Source organism: Vollenhovia emeryi, unplaced genomic scaffold (genome assembly GCF_000949405.1).
Source record: "Vollenhovia emeryi isolate VEMERY1.0 unplaced genomic scaffold, V.emery_V1.0 DF939127.1, whole genome shotgun sequence".
NCBI lineage: Eukaryota > Metazoa > Arthropoda > Insecta > Hymenoptera > Formicidae > Vollenhovia > Vollenhovia emeryi.
In genome coordinates, this window is record NW_011967239.1 from 1405492 (window position 1) to 1420649 (window position 15158).

General features: G+C 47.9%; 1 protein-coding gene across 4 annotated transcripts in view; it reads right to left on the reverse strand.

The window, feature by feature from the left end:
- Positions 1–15158, reverse strand: part of LOC105568791 (amyloid beta A4 precursor protein-binding family B member 2-like) — a 95257-nt gene that overhangs the window by 38644 nt on the left and 41455 nt on the right. For all 4 annotated transcript variants that reach the window (XM_012024740.1, XM_012024738.1, XM_012024736.1 and 1 more), the window contains exon 2: positions 14378–14693. In XM_012024740.1, coding sequence (XP_011880130.1) covers positions 14378–14693 — 316 coding nt within the window. The remainder of the gene's footprint in view (positions 1–14377; positions 14694–15158) is intronic.

Below are 15158 nucleotides of genomic sequence, written 5' to 3' on the forward strand. Positions count from 1 at the left end.
AGAGAGAGAGAGAGAGAGAGAGAGAGAGAGAGAGAGAAGCGTTAAACCGTGGCAATGCAAAGCGTTTATACGTAACGATGAAACATATTCTCGCCGCAGTACGTATGTTTTCCTTCGCAATTGTATCATTTGGTCCATCCATCAAATCAGGGTATGATGGATGAGCCGAGTTGGACATTCAGCGTACTTTTTACGAAAGGAGAGATAGACTGGAATTGTAAGCGCCTGATATTGCGGCGATGACGGTTAAAAATAGCGGGAAGAAAATACCACGTGTTTAAATAAAAGATCTTTCGCTGCGCCAGTTTTAGACTGTATCAGGATAAACTGATCAGCATGGCTGAGAGACCGTTGAGTAGTGAAATATCACTGGAAATACCATTAGGATTCAATTAGACTAAAGATCACTTCTAATTCATAGTACGAAAATGATGACAGCGTTATCAGACGTAGACGCCTCATTTACATTATGTAAGCGTGCTAAGTAGCGCTGTAAAACGGCGCTGAGTCATTATAAGTTTCAACTAGTCTCGGCGTGACCATTATCGGCATTAACGAGTAAAATTCGACGAGCGCCTCTTGCACCACGTGCAGTTTGCAATTAAGAGTCTCGCACGTTTAAGTCGACGAGTGCCAAATACACCCCGCGCATAGTTTTTCTCGCGTCGCGTCCCACCGAGCAACTTTTGACGTGGGAGAACATTGACTTTTAGAGACACATTTTAGAACACATTGACTTTTAGAGAGTGATTGAATTTGGACATTAAAAGTGTTGATCGTTGCGAAAAAAGATTTGTGCTCTCTAACAACCAATCAGTGGATTATCACTGAAAACAGTGAATAGTCACTGCTTTACAGTTACAAGTATACCATTGAAAATCGTAGTGGTATACTTAGAACTGAAAAGCAGTGACTATTCACAGTTTTCAGTGATAATCCACTGATTGATTGTTAGAGAGCACAAATATGTTTGCGCAACGATTACACGATCTAACAATCAATTTTCCACTAAACAGGTTTCACTCCAAGGGCAATGAATTCATGGTGGAACCAACAGATTATGATGCCTATTAATTTAGCAGAAACTCCGCTATTTCAAATTAGGAGCCTATCTCATAATAGAGGACGTTTCCCTACAAAAAATTAAAGTACAATACATGCGTAACATTGCTCTATAATTTTTGCTGCATTATAATTGTTCTATCCATGAATTAATAGATTAATTTTCTAAAACTGGACACGCCAAGTAACTATTGCATTTGAGAAATGGAGCTCTTACATTCCTGCCGCCGCACGATTGTTCGTAGTGGCGCAATGGACCCGACGGGGCAATATTCTTTTTCGTATTGAGTTTAACGCGCACCGAGTGCCGTTATCGGACGCATTCGATCGGGACTGCAGGTGTAATAGCAATTAAGGTGCAGCGATGGTGATCGAGTCGTGCCTGTCGCGGCCGTCTGACCAGAGCCGGCCTTTTCCACTGCGCTGCGACGTTAACGCGAGGTAATTCAGCGAACGGGACGAGGAATTTTGTATCGACACAGGGCGGCGTGTGAGCGTCCGATCGACGAGTTACGAGCCGGTAGTACGATCGATTCTACCACGTTACATCGAGACTAACGGAGACGAATGGCGCGGTCGTAGAGAGACGTCCGGGCTTTTATCCTCGCCGCGCGAATAGCAGCTTATCGAGTGCGCGAGTATCGTAATTTTCTGCTCACTGACGGACGAGCTCGAATTAGGGAAACAGCGGGAAATGCAATGATGTACGAGCGGCGCAGATAAATCGCCTTTCACCGTTAAAAATCGACGCTATTCGACGGGTGGCGCGAGACAAATTAGAAGATAAATCGAAGTACATGTGGATAAGCCTAAGCGTAATAAAAAAGTGAAAAATCGACGCTGTTCGACGGGTCGCGCGAGACAAATCAGAAGGTAAATCGAAGCCCAAGTGGACGAGTCTAAACGTAATAGAAAAATTAAAAATTTTAATCATCACGGGAGTAAATTTCTTCTCTCCCTCTCTCTCTTTTTCTTTTGCAGACGCCAATTTCTGCTTCTTTTAATCGTCGGGGATATCCTGCAAAATGTCTTATCTCGGGCGAAACATTTTCTTTTACGAGCCGGTATGACGAGCGCGGCCGCCGATGGTATTCCCGCGTCATTAAAATTTAATAAAGACATCAAAATGCTTCCGTCTCTATCTCCGCCCCCTCGTCGAATATCGCATTCAGGATAACGCGGGCCGCGATGGTTTTCGTCGGTTCGGCGCTGACGCCTCTCCCCGGGCTCTGAAAATGGCTTAGACCGGAATTTAAGCGCGGCCAAATAAGCTGCCCGTTCCAGGGCAGCGGTCGTTCCCGGATAATGCGATTTATCGGCGTTCTGCGCAATGCAGCGAAAACGGGCGATGAATATCCGAACGGAGATCGGGCGCGAGGGGCGAGAACGGGAAAGAGAAAGGGGACGGGGCGACGAGAAGGGGGAGGGGGGAGGAGGAGGAGGAGGAAGGAGAGCGGGTTGGGCTACCGTGGAATTGATCGACGAAAAGGAGAAATTCGACCCCCGAGCCATTTTCGTACGAGCGTGTACGCCTCGAGCTCCTATCGTGCGATATCTCCGAAGAATGCATTTCGCGCAGCCTTCGTACGAACGGTTACTATCCTATTTCCCTCGAATTTTCCTTGTGTCGACTTTATCAGCCAAGTATAAGCCCTTAACGCGGAGGAGCGCGGGCAACCGTTGGAATTAATTGTCAGAGATAAGCGATAAAATAGCGTCGATATCGCATTTATGAATTTGCATTCTTATTCCGTTCCCTTCGAAACACCTGTAACGCGTCGGGAACACGTTGCACGGATAGCCATAAATATTCGACGTGATTTATGCAGTTCGAGGCTATCGCTGCTGCGTTCCGTCATTCATCGTTATCAACGTCAAATATTGCGAAAATACAACGAGAGGCCTGATCTCCACTTTCCGAACGTGTTCACGAAGGGCAATTCGCGTATTCGCACAATATTGCAGCTTAATTTAATTCCCGCGCGCGAGAGCGGAAAAGCGCTAGTTATCTGCCAGTTTCCGCCGTTTATTATTCGCAAGTTAAGCGAGTCCGCGATACTTCTTTCCCGTGACGCCACGGCGCAATACAAGCACTTTAATAACGGCGTTGCCCTTCCATCCCCCCCCTCTCTCTATTTCTCTCTGTTTGCACGGCCCTGTGGAGCGACAGAGTACAGCCGATCCCGTGCCTACGCCCGACCATTTGCATAAAACAGGCCACTATTTATCGCCTCCTTGGAATAATGAAACTTTACCGGAAGCGCGCGATTCTGTCGCGTGCGCCTATTTTGTGGAACTATTACAGGGCGTTCGCCGTACCGAATGCGAAGGAACGGCATGAAAGTAACGCGGCCGATGGCGGAAAACAATTTGCCCCGGTTGCGTGCATTAGCGCGTCGCGAAACTGCGCCCGAGGAACTATCGAGTTCGAATAAGCTTACATACATTTTTGGAATTAAAGAGGAGCTGCGGAAACTCAAAGGTCCTCACACGTACCGCTTTTATTAAATGTACTTGCGGGAAAAAAGGTCAGCGCTCATTCTATTTCGATAATTTCAACGTGGGGTTTAGATCGCACAGCGTAAGTGTGCTAATGCACGGGACGAGAAACGGGAATGACCGCGATGCATTTTGCAGCACGCTCGGGCGGCGCCTCTCGAACCAGGTTAAACGAAACATCGACGGAGCATTTCATTGGCCTCTCCACGACGGTATTTTAATAACAAGCTCCTCCGTCCACGTCGGTCTCTCACATGTCGCTCGTAGTAGGTACATAGCACACAGTTGCGCTACGTCATCGCCGTCCGGTCTCTCTCTCTCTCTCTCTTTCCCTCACGACGATGCCCCGGCGATTTGCATGAAATTGGAGACCCCCGCGGCGAGGCCGGCGCGTATACGCCGATCCCTCGTTACAATGGAAATCGCGGATTGAAATTTTCAGTAGCGCACGAGCGCGGCGGCTGCGGCGGCGGTGTACGTACACGGTGTGTGTACATACACGTGCACGGTTCACGCGGCCCGCGATCGACACGACTCGAGTTGCAATTCTGAGTATGCGCCGCGTACGCAACGAGGAGTAAAGCAGGGGATCAATTCTGTATCTTACACTATATAGTGAAAATGCTAAAAGCGAGTAGCTTCGTTTCCGAGGGCATTGCTAGGCACTTTTGGGCATTATAAAAATAAAATAAGATAATAGGATAAAGTGGTGAGTGTGTGGCGCAGAGAAATGCGCGCTGCTTAGTAAACAAACGAACGAAAAGATCCGAGTTTCAAATCCACGGACACCGCTGGTTCTTTTCGGAATCTCTCAAAGGAAAGTGGCAACCACCGAGAGTATCTTGCACCCTTTAGGGATACCAGCCCTCCAGATGGGAGGTTTCCTTCGGCAAGGTTAGCAGCCTCCTGAAGATGAAGTAAAACCAAATGCTCAAAGTACCAGAACGAGAACTAGATAAAGCAGGCTTTAAGCCTAATCCACGAGGAAGAAGATGAAGATAAAGGCCTACTGGGCGTTAGTGAGCACTGGTGTACATGAATTTGGTCAGCGTTTTACCCCTCGATTGTCTCCTTCTAATCGTCCCCTTGGAAAGAGACACTCTTAGGATTTTTACTATATTGTAAGATACAGAATTTACCTCCGGGTCTATCCCGGAAGTTTCGGCGAATCTGACGCGTCGAACGGGAATCTCCCTTACATCCCCCATAGACGCCCCTAATCCAAACCCGCGTCTATCGACCCCGTGTGCCTCGCCCCGCGGGAAGGGGCCGAGAAAACTTTTCAACCGCGTTCCTTCCCTCGAACGAGAACCCTGTAAATCTGCCCTCTCGAAAAGCGTTCCTCGCGATCGTAGGAATTTGGGGATGAACGTAACTTGAACGCGGTACGTCGCCGTGTAACGACGTCGCGTTTTACACTTGTACACTTGTGCGACGCGGTGTAATTATATTAGGGCACCAGGGCGACACGGCCGGGCCGGTCGAGCCGCGCATTTCTATGCGCGGAGCGTAAACCAGAGAATATTCCGCCGTAATTTCAACCGCACGTCTCGCACGGCTTAGAAAGTCGTTGCTGCGACATAAAATATAAATGCGTATCGATTTTACATCCACGGGAATACGCGCGACGCGATGTTACAGTGAATAGTTACGGTTTCTCCGTGCCTCCGACTGCATTACGTCTCCGACAATGTTTCCATTTGTACGGGGCATATTGCCGAAGACGTATTCAATACCAGACGCACCTGAATCGAATAAAATGTGTCTGGGCGTCGCGCGATTCCGCGATATCAGTTCCTCGCGCCTCGTCGCAGTTAAAAGGAATCCGTCCCCTCATTTAATATCGTCCAAGTATAACCGTACGCGGTGCGAAGATTACGCGAAATTTTATTTAACCGCAGCGAGAATAAATTGCCAATTTATCATGTGCAGGATTCGTTCCGGGCAGAGGCGGGGAGAGGAGGGCCGATCGATAATCCCTAATGATCGTTCGATCCGCAACCGCGAATAGTCGCGTTGAAACTTTTATCAACTACCGAGCGTAGGCGACGTGGAGTCTCTACATAAATTCACCGACGTATGCGCCGGTGCATGTGCGGGCACCGGGGGACGCCGCATTATTTATACGCCCGCGTTCGACGTTACGCCGGAGGCAGTCGCGGCCATAAGCTCGCTCGCGTGTGTCTTCTCGTAAATGCTGCTCACACACACACACACACAATGCCACAAAGTGGAGTCTCTTATGATCGCGCGAGGACTTTGAGCTCGTTGCCCCGAATGTCGCACACCTTAACAGTATGGCGTTTACCTCCGTGGACTTACTTTATACCTTGGAATCTTGCCTGATACACCGCGTGTCGCAAATTTCGGCCGCGCTTCCTCCGCCCGTAAATTCATCGAGAGATTTCCGGCCCGCTGTTTATCGACATATCCGGCCGCCGTCTCCGTCCCGGGCGCGCTCTCGCGCTGCCGTTCGGTCTGACTATTTATCGATTCGTACCACTTCCATTCGCCGCGGATTCATGCGCGATGAATAAAAGAGAGGAAAGAATGACGGGCACAAATATGATCTCGACCTCGCCAAGAGCCGAGGCGAGCGTTCACGTCGAATATCCAGGCGATTTTTATCGCGACGGCGCACCGTGGCAGCGAATTGAATTCGATTTTAAGAATTTAACAGTAATCTGCCTTAATCAAACTATTCGGGGCCAAAGATCGATTCTTTTATTCGCGACTTCGACATAAACAATTTATAGTAAGGTTGGGAGAAAGGGCCGGTGCGCGAGCCAACCGCAGGTGTTCGCGCGAAATTATCCAATATGGAACTTTTTAATCACTTTGTTAATTAATATTCAAACGTTTCGACCCATTTTCGGGTCATCCTCCGGTGAGGCTAGGATAAAAAAATAATACTTGGTGTTACAAAAACTTAACTTAAATTATGTAGGCATATGCGTTTGAAGGGTCAGCATCCGTTTGCAAATTAAGTCTAGACTTTCGTCTTTTGATGCAAATCGTTTCGGAAATCAGACGTTTATACTGAATGTTTCCCTATCCAAGACACTAACGTTGCCGCAATCGAATTCATGGCCCGAGTCTATGTTCTGCGATAACTGATAACTGTTGAGTAAACAATTTATGTCGATCTATGATCAATTCTAGCCGATCCGCTCGTCTCCGAGAGATAAAGGTAGAGACGGTGAAAGCCGTTATATTGAAAATCCTTATATTGAAAGCCGTTATATTGAAAATCGACGAAACGTGACCGAGTTTATTCCGGTCGTCCGACCCCTCTCACCCTTAGTTTACCCGTGCGACTTTCAACGCGTGATCGACGGGACGAAATTTCAAGACTCGAGTTCGGAAGGAAGATAAAGACGGCCGTGAGCTGTCGTTGAGGGTACGTTGCAGGTAACGACGTTAGGAGATTACGGCGCGGCGTTGACAACGGCGTCGTAGTCTATCATAAATTTCCAGGTCGTATACTCAGCCAGACGGGACGTGACGGGCTTGGAGGATACCATGCGCGAGTGCATAAAAATTCTAAAGTGCGTCGCGTGGGTCCTAGATTCAATCGCGTCTTCAAAATGACTTCTTCGAGAGTATCGTTCCGTCCTGTTTGGGGCAAACGCGCTACATTCCGTATCGCCTGTTATTACGACATAATTTGGATGACATTTGAATCGTGCAAAGTAAGGCCAACGATGTGTTTAAGGATCTGCGACAAAATCGCATTTCCGTGGAAGTAAAAAGATCTTAATAAAAGTAATCTATTATGTGGTTAAAAATATTGCGATAAAATTCACAGAGGAGAAAACGTACCAATAGAGCGATTATTTCGAGCGACGAAAATAAGTGTAATTATTTCCTCATTACTTCTCGAATAAGACCGTGCTGTCCCTGGAATTAATATCGCGCCGCGGTGCAGCAAGTGCCACCGAGTTTCTCTCGAGAACGCACGAGTTAGCACCGCGAACGCGTTGGGGATCGCGGGAAACCCTCCCCTTCCGTACATCTCGTTCGTGAAAACGAGCGTGGCAAAACCGTGGAAGGAGGTGTCAGAGGCGGCGGCGGCACTTTCCTTCGGTAGGACCTCACGTGGAGGGTCGCGGTCGCAGGAGCGCCACGAAGACGGAAACGAAAGAGAAGGCGACGGAGGGTGAAGCCTCGTGGAGAGAGGAAGGAGCCGCCGGGAGAACGGGAGAAGGAAGAGATGAGCTTTTCTCTAAAGAAAAGCTGCCCTAACAAAGGCGCCTTATTTCACGCCCAATGTACCCCGCCTCAGACACGATCGTTAAGATACCTATCCCTGCGAGGTGCGAGGTGTTCGCTCCTTTCCACACCCCACCGAGTTTCCCTTTCCCTGCATTCCTTCCTTTTCGAGGCCCTCGAGAATGGCGCGTCATTCCTTATGGGTTTATGCCTTTCCACTCGCCAAGTGTCCGCGGGATGTCTTCGCGGCGAGCTAGGCGGCCGGAAGGCGCGACAATTCTTTAATTTCACCTGACGTTTCCTGGACCCGAGGACCGATTTGTATAAATCAAACGAACGCGCTTTCCTCTCGGCGCGGAATTCGCCTTTCTATAGCAAATCATCGTAAACTCTCCCCGAGGACAGCTGTATTAAAGACCACGGTGCCCCCTGACCCGCTGAGAGCGGCTCATCGTTAACCTTCAATAAAAATAAAAGAGAGAGAGAGAAAGAGAAGAGGCAAGATCAGATGGCACGAAGATGAGAAATGGGCAGTTATAGCTGATAAAAGAGACCTATTGCAACACTCTCTTTCCCTTTCTCTCCCGCTCTCGGTCCCTCTTTTTCTCTCGCCTCGAGCCTGGCCCGATATAGTAACCGGGTGTTTCGTAATTCGCACTCGACGCCGAATGGCAGCCGACGCACCGATCCTTATGGTTTTATACTTCCCGAATGGAGCTGAGCCCGGGGGACTTTATCGGAATATCGGTCGACAATGTCGTTACGCGGCGGCGCTTTGTGCAGTTGGCGCGATTATGCGCGCATTCTGCCCGCGAGGGCCGTTCGCCCGGTATCGCATCACCGTTCACCGGGGGATCGTACGGGGGGGATGATAATAGCGCGATAATAAAAAAAGAAGAGGGCCGGCCACTCCCTCGCCGCGATAGACCGCACTGTGGAGCCGGAATTACCCGGCGGTATTGCGCGGAACGAAAACGCGCGCGGGCGCGCTCGCGACGAGTTATACGAAATTTTCTTTTTACGAGCGGAACAGACGTCGCCGGCGCGTATTTTCGGCGCGACAGTTTCCTTTTTCGCATTTATACCGCATCCCTTTTATACGGATCCCTTTTTCGGCAAGTCGCGCTATACCTCGCGCTCTCCGCGCTACAACAGATTTACGGCGAGTTGTAAATGTAAGTTTGACAGCGGGCTTTTACCGAGGCGCCGAAAATAACAGCGACGCGAGGGCGGTTTTTATTATTTCGCGGCCCCGTGCCCTTACTCCACCGAATTTGTTTACTCAATTTTTCACGCGGCAGCTGCCAATAGAGAAACGCGAGAGCAGAAATTGGGTCCTCCCGCTAACTCGTTACCCAATCGATTTTATCGGAAAGATGATATAGCGCCGAAAATTCAATTTTGTAGACGGGAAAAGGCTATTTTATAAAAGCGTGTAAGAGAAATTGATTTCTCGTTTGGCGTAACGTGTCGCCCCCGCCGCGCGACGCCACAATTAGATTCTTTTTCACGTCGGCGAAACGCTCGATCTTCCCACAATCTTTCTTTTTCTCGAGTGTCCGAAGGATGATTATCCAGAGACGAGGGCGAAGGGACGTACAATAAGGGCGAGGGATGCGATATAAGTGAATATGGATGACGAGTGGTAGCTGTGTTTTGCCGCAGGCCAGATAAGCTGTCAGCCACCGATGGAGATTGATGCCTCTCACATTAATCTATGGCTTGTCTACCCTATTTTTTTCTACCATTGCCAACCAGGTCTACTCTTTCGCTGGATGAGAACTAATGCGAATACGCCACGCTCGATCATGTTATTTCATTTCTAAGGCAGTCTTTTTAAGCCCGGCGCCAAATTAATAGCCCATGAAAAGTAGTGCGTTGCCATAGCGTAACAGAAGTTTCTCTTGAAATTTTATGATTGCGAAACTCAACGGCTCGTTCCCTCTATATTTTAAACATGTAATCCGCGCGATATTTCTCAGACTCTTTTCGTTTTATTTCTTAGCGACTGAAGAGAAGTTCGTCAAGAAATTACCAAGGGAGCGTTTAATTTTAACAGCGACGGTACGCGAGCGGCAATTATCTTAGAGTCGTAGCGTGGCATAATTTTTGTTATCACAACGGAAACTAGCGAAATCGCGAGAGTCGCGGCATAACTCAGCCCCGTGTGCACACATCCAGCCCGATAACCTCGTTTCGCGCGTTATCAGCGCTTCCTTTTTCGCGTGAAAATTTCCACTTTTCATCGACGGTGCCTCGCGATGAAACGCGATTTACTCCGGAGCTACGACTCCGTACCGGTTTTGAATTTCATGAGAATACGTCCGGCGAGAGGCGGACCTCTCGTTGCGGGAGGGGCGAAAAAAGAGGAGAGAACGCAAGGAGGGAGATGCGCGCAACGTTTTACTGAATTTTTAGAGCAATGTGAAATTAAAGCGACTTTTAATTGGCGGCAACGCGGCGCGCCTTTGCAGACTTCTAATTTTTTAATTTGACTCTTTGTGCGCGCGTCGGCTACCTTTTATTCAACGAAGAAAATGCATTTTCTCGTTAATATTCCTTTGCTCTTTGCCGACCGCTCCGGCGGATATACGAAGAGGCTGTTAAAAATGCTGCGACGCTTTCATAAATCCCGTTTTCTTTTTGTTGTTAAACGATTTCTTCCTGTACGTGATTTTCCAAGATACGATCTCGTTTCGCGAAAATGTTTTATTCCGCCCTCCTATAAAGTCAGATTGAATTTCGTTCGGCAAGAAGCAATTATCCGACATAAATTAGCGGCAGTTGTGTTCCCTTGCCTATTTAAACGTTTTAAAATAGTCCAATTTCGAGGCTGCGTATTTTTAAAACAACTCCACCTTCTATACCTCGTTCTGCAACGTCATCTAATTATCTGCCCTAAATTATATGTACTAAGCTCCCTTCTGCGCGCACGTGATGCAATAAACTCTCGAATAAACACCTCGCCACAATTCAAGGGTTCCGTTTCAAAAGAACGTGCTTTTTCTTTCCGACCACCGACCCAGCGAGTTTCCCTCGCGCACTTTGCCGCCGACGTAACCCGTTTGGTCTCGGGACGTCACCTCCACCCTATCGCGAACAAGGTCGGAGGTTGTAGATGGCGAATCGACAGAGGTATGAGAGATAGTACGGGGCCCCCCCGGACAAAGTTTGTCGCAAGTTTAGATTGAGTTCAATCTCCGAACACACACACAAACGGACAGACGGACACGCGCGCGCGCACACACACACACAAATGCATACAGCGTGCCACCTTCCTCGCACCTTCTAGCCTATCGTGACTCAACCGCCGGTCCTTTCTCGGCTCCTTGCACCCCAGCACGGCCAGCTTATCGCCTAATATCCAGCCGGAGGTGGAAATGTCGAGACGTTTCGTGCCCAGAGACCCGCCGTCTTCGAGTTCGCGCTTCTATGCCTTCTGGCCCCGTCCCGCCTCCCCCCTTCCGCCCCCCTGAAGGTGACAAAGTAGCCGTCCAAAGTAGAATTGTGTGGCGCGGTCGTAAAGTTTTTCCTTTTCCCAGAAACTATTGACGCCCGGGATGCTTATCAGCGAAAGCGGTTCAACGTCACCCTCGCTGCGCTCGACGAGCGCCTCGCGAGGGCTCACAATGCAACCACGTGGTTGCTGATTGTGCGGTTTGCTAATGCGTTTCTGGGATTGCAGTGCATTGCGCGCAGGAAGCTGACGATTCCACGAGGGCGCGCAGAATACACAACTACAAAGCTCGACGACTTAATATTCATAAATAAAGAAGGAGTATAAAATCTGCCACAGGAAAGTACCGATTATTTGCTCGTAGGGGAATGAAAAACCACTCTCCTTATACTCGCGTAAAATCGAGCGCACTGAGAAAAATTTCCATCGGATAAACCAATCGGTGTTTCCGATGGTTAATTCTTCCGATCACGTTTCCCGACTAAATTATGGATGCATTCGATAAAAGTTGATTGAAAAGTCGATCACATTTTTCATCGGATACGCAATCGGATATTTTTCCCCGTGCGTATTAAAAAAAAACCGCAATTTGTTTATCGCGCTCGTTGAACGGGAACGAAATTACCGATTTCATCGCAGCATCGATCGCAATCGTGGGAACATTTCAGAGGGGTATATTCCGGGTGTGTCAACCGCCTAACGATGTAACGTTGCGTACGTTAAGAGCACATCACGTAAATCAAGTTAACGTGGCACCGCGACGAAAGCCTTCGCCGGCTCGCCGTCGGTGAAATTCGCCTTTAGCTCTTCTCTTCCCCCGCCGTGGCCGTAAAATTCGATCAGGAACGCCGTATTCTCGTTGGCTGATGGCGTCATTACCTTACTTCGCCATTTTGCCGACAACACAGCGAACAAGGGAGCTACACGGCGGAGGAAACGAGTCGCGTGTTCCCCCTTAGAAATTTTGCGGGATGAACTTTTTCGTGTGTATCACGTTCAATAGCGGACAGAAATGTCTAATACTTTTATTTCGCTGCTACGCCGCCGCGCATTTCGCCGCGGAATAAATTCTATTCTAGCTTCCCGAGCTTCATTTTGAAGCCGAAGTCTCTCCCTCTCTCTCTCTCTCTCTTTCTCTCTCTTTATATCTCCAAGTTGTGCGGCTGACTTTTGATTTCTCGCTAACGCGCATTGTCGCGCATTACGCTAAAAGCGTACGGGAATAAACCTGGAGAAAAATATGAAAGAATTGAGATTGACGATCCAGAAGAAAGGGCACTATTGAGAAAAAGTAGCGCGATGCGGAGGCAGCCAGACGTCGGGCGTTTCCTTAATTGCATTTTTATGCTCGCCCGGATTTCCGGGACGGCGAAAGGGTCCAGGGGTCCAAGGAGAAGAAAGGAGTTTATTATACCGAAGGCAGAAACTCTGTCACGAGTCTGCGGTTAACCATTAACGCATCCCGACTCCTCCGCGGAATGAACGAGATCGGTGCGACGTGGTCTTTGCTTAGTCGGAGAATTTCGAGCATGGAGAATATCCGTCTACGTTGGTCGACACAGAAATAAGAAATGGAAGGTAATAGAGTACTAATCAAATTCGATAAAATATATGAAACCAATTTATGAACTTATTTATTAAGAAAGTGAGTTATTTATATACTTCAGAGCTAATGTAATTACTAAAAAATGTAAAATTTCCACAAGATGTCTGTTTCAAAGTGGAACATCTTGAGCGAAGAGAGAAAGAGAGAGATATATTCAAAACTAATTATAAAAAAGTCTGACTGAAACGTCCAATCTAATTTCAATCTTAACTGAAAGTAGATTGGAATTGGAAAACGATCGTCTTGACCTTTCGGAAAATCTCGTTTCCACAATTAATGAGAGGTAAGAGTTCAACGATCTCCCTTAGACGTTACGAGAAACCAGAAAATAAGCAATTTTTTTTAATAAGCTAAAAAAATAACGCAAATAAAAAATGGGAGGAGTTGGTATCCCTTTTTATTTCCCGTAAAAAAAATTGAGAATTAATTACGCGCTTTTTAAACTGATGTACTTCGAATACTGCTTCTCGAGTTTCAAACAAAAGCAATGGAATTATTGTACGCTGCGTAATGTACAGTGATAATCGGACTGTACTTCGTAATTTCATAATCATTTTTTCGTAACGTAATTAGCGTCTCATAAGAGTTCTCTCATTCCGGATCACGGCTCCTCTCCGTCACGTCTCCGATTTCATGAGCGGAATCGCGTTTCCGTGTTATCCTAAATATCCCCGGAAACTCGATAGCGTAGTTGGACAATGGAGCAGAGTCCCGATGGAAATACGAGAAAGAAGAGAGAAGTGAATTCCGACTACACGGGGCTGCACCGAATTCGTGTAACAGTCGCGAATAAGTTCGAACTGTCTTGTAACATCGACCGTCCGTTCTATCGGGCGGGCTGTCTCTCGCTCCATCCCCTATCTTCTCGCTTCTAGATTTATTGAAATTTTATGCGGTATCCCGATGAGGTCCGACTCGAAAGTTTTATCGACGGCCGCGATGGGTGGTCGGACCTTATATTACGCGGGGGGGAAAAAAAAGAGAGCGAAGGCCGGCTTCTATTTTGCTGCTCAAAGCTATATTCATTTTCCTGCGCTCCCTCTCTCTTTCTCTCTTCATATGTGTATGAGCATGAACGCTCCGGATATCTCGGTCAAAATGAAAAAATAAAATCCCTATAGACAACTACTGTCTGATTCATGATCGTAGTTACATATATTTCTTTTTAACAACAGAATCATATCGAGGCAATTTTTTTCAAATATTAAAGTTACTGCAACTTGTTCAGATAACACGATTTTTCGCGGCTTTATGTCTCTACTTTAACCAATCTTCCGCGCGGGGAAAATCCCGAAGAGCTCATAAAAAAAGAAACTTAATCCCGCGTTATCGAAAGCAAAATCGCGATAACGTACGTCGGCACGTTTCTCTGTCGAAACGACGATACTTTTATTTCGTATTCTCGTCCTATCGCGCTCTTAATTTCCACGCGCGGCAATATCGTTCCATCAGCGCGCACCGGGGAAACCATTTGTCGGCCGCCGACGAGAGAAAGAGAGCGAGAGTGAGAAAGAAAACGTGACAGAGTTAACAGCACTCACCCTAGGTTATGGTTGTCCGTGTTGTCGGGGGCGTCGTCCGTCACGGAATCCTGCGTGAGGGGGCCCTGGGTGACGTCCACCCCCATGCTGCCCAAATCCAATGTGGCGTAGGTTCTGCGTGCCTGCACCCTCGTTCCACCGCCTCCGCCGCCGCCGCCGCCGCCGGTCACCTCGCCGCTTCTACCACCGTTGCCGACCAATTCCTGGTATAATTCATCGTACAGAGAACTGCCGTTTCCATTGCTGTTCAGAGCGTCGTCCAGCCGAGCTGGGTCCAGGTGGTAGTTGGGATTTTCGAAGGAGAGGAGGCCGTTTTCTGGAAACAGAGAGACACGTCTTGCTAAAGTAGCCGTTCCACAATTATCTGCGCTTTGACATGGAAACGCGTATCGCCTACCAGTTCTGCGATTCATCGGATATACCTCGATAGAAGTACTTGGTCGCAAGGGAACGCACGTTTTATTATTTTTCTACGTGCCTGTTTAACTGTTATTGTATATGCATGAGAACGATCGAAGATATTATCGATGCAAAATGCCCCGCTGTAACGACGGGGGAATTAATTATTCAGACGATTTTCAAGGCAATTCTTACGATAATTCTCATCAATCACGCAAATGGAGCAGCGGGGCAGCGAAACGTAAAACGACGAGCCGCGCGAATAATCAAGGAAGAATGGATATCGCGTTTCAGAGATCCCTATTGTAGCGGCCGGCTCGGGACGACTTGAAAGCAATTGTATCGTGTATTCGTCGTAGGAAATTAGACATCGATTTTGCGG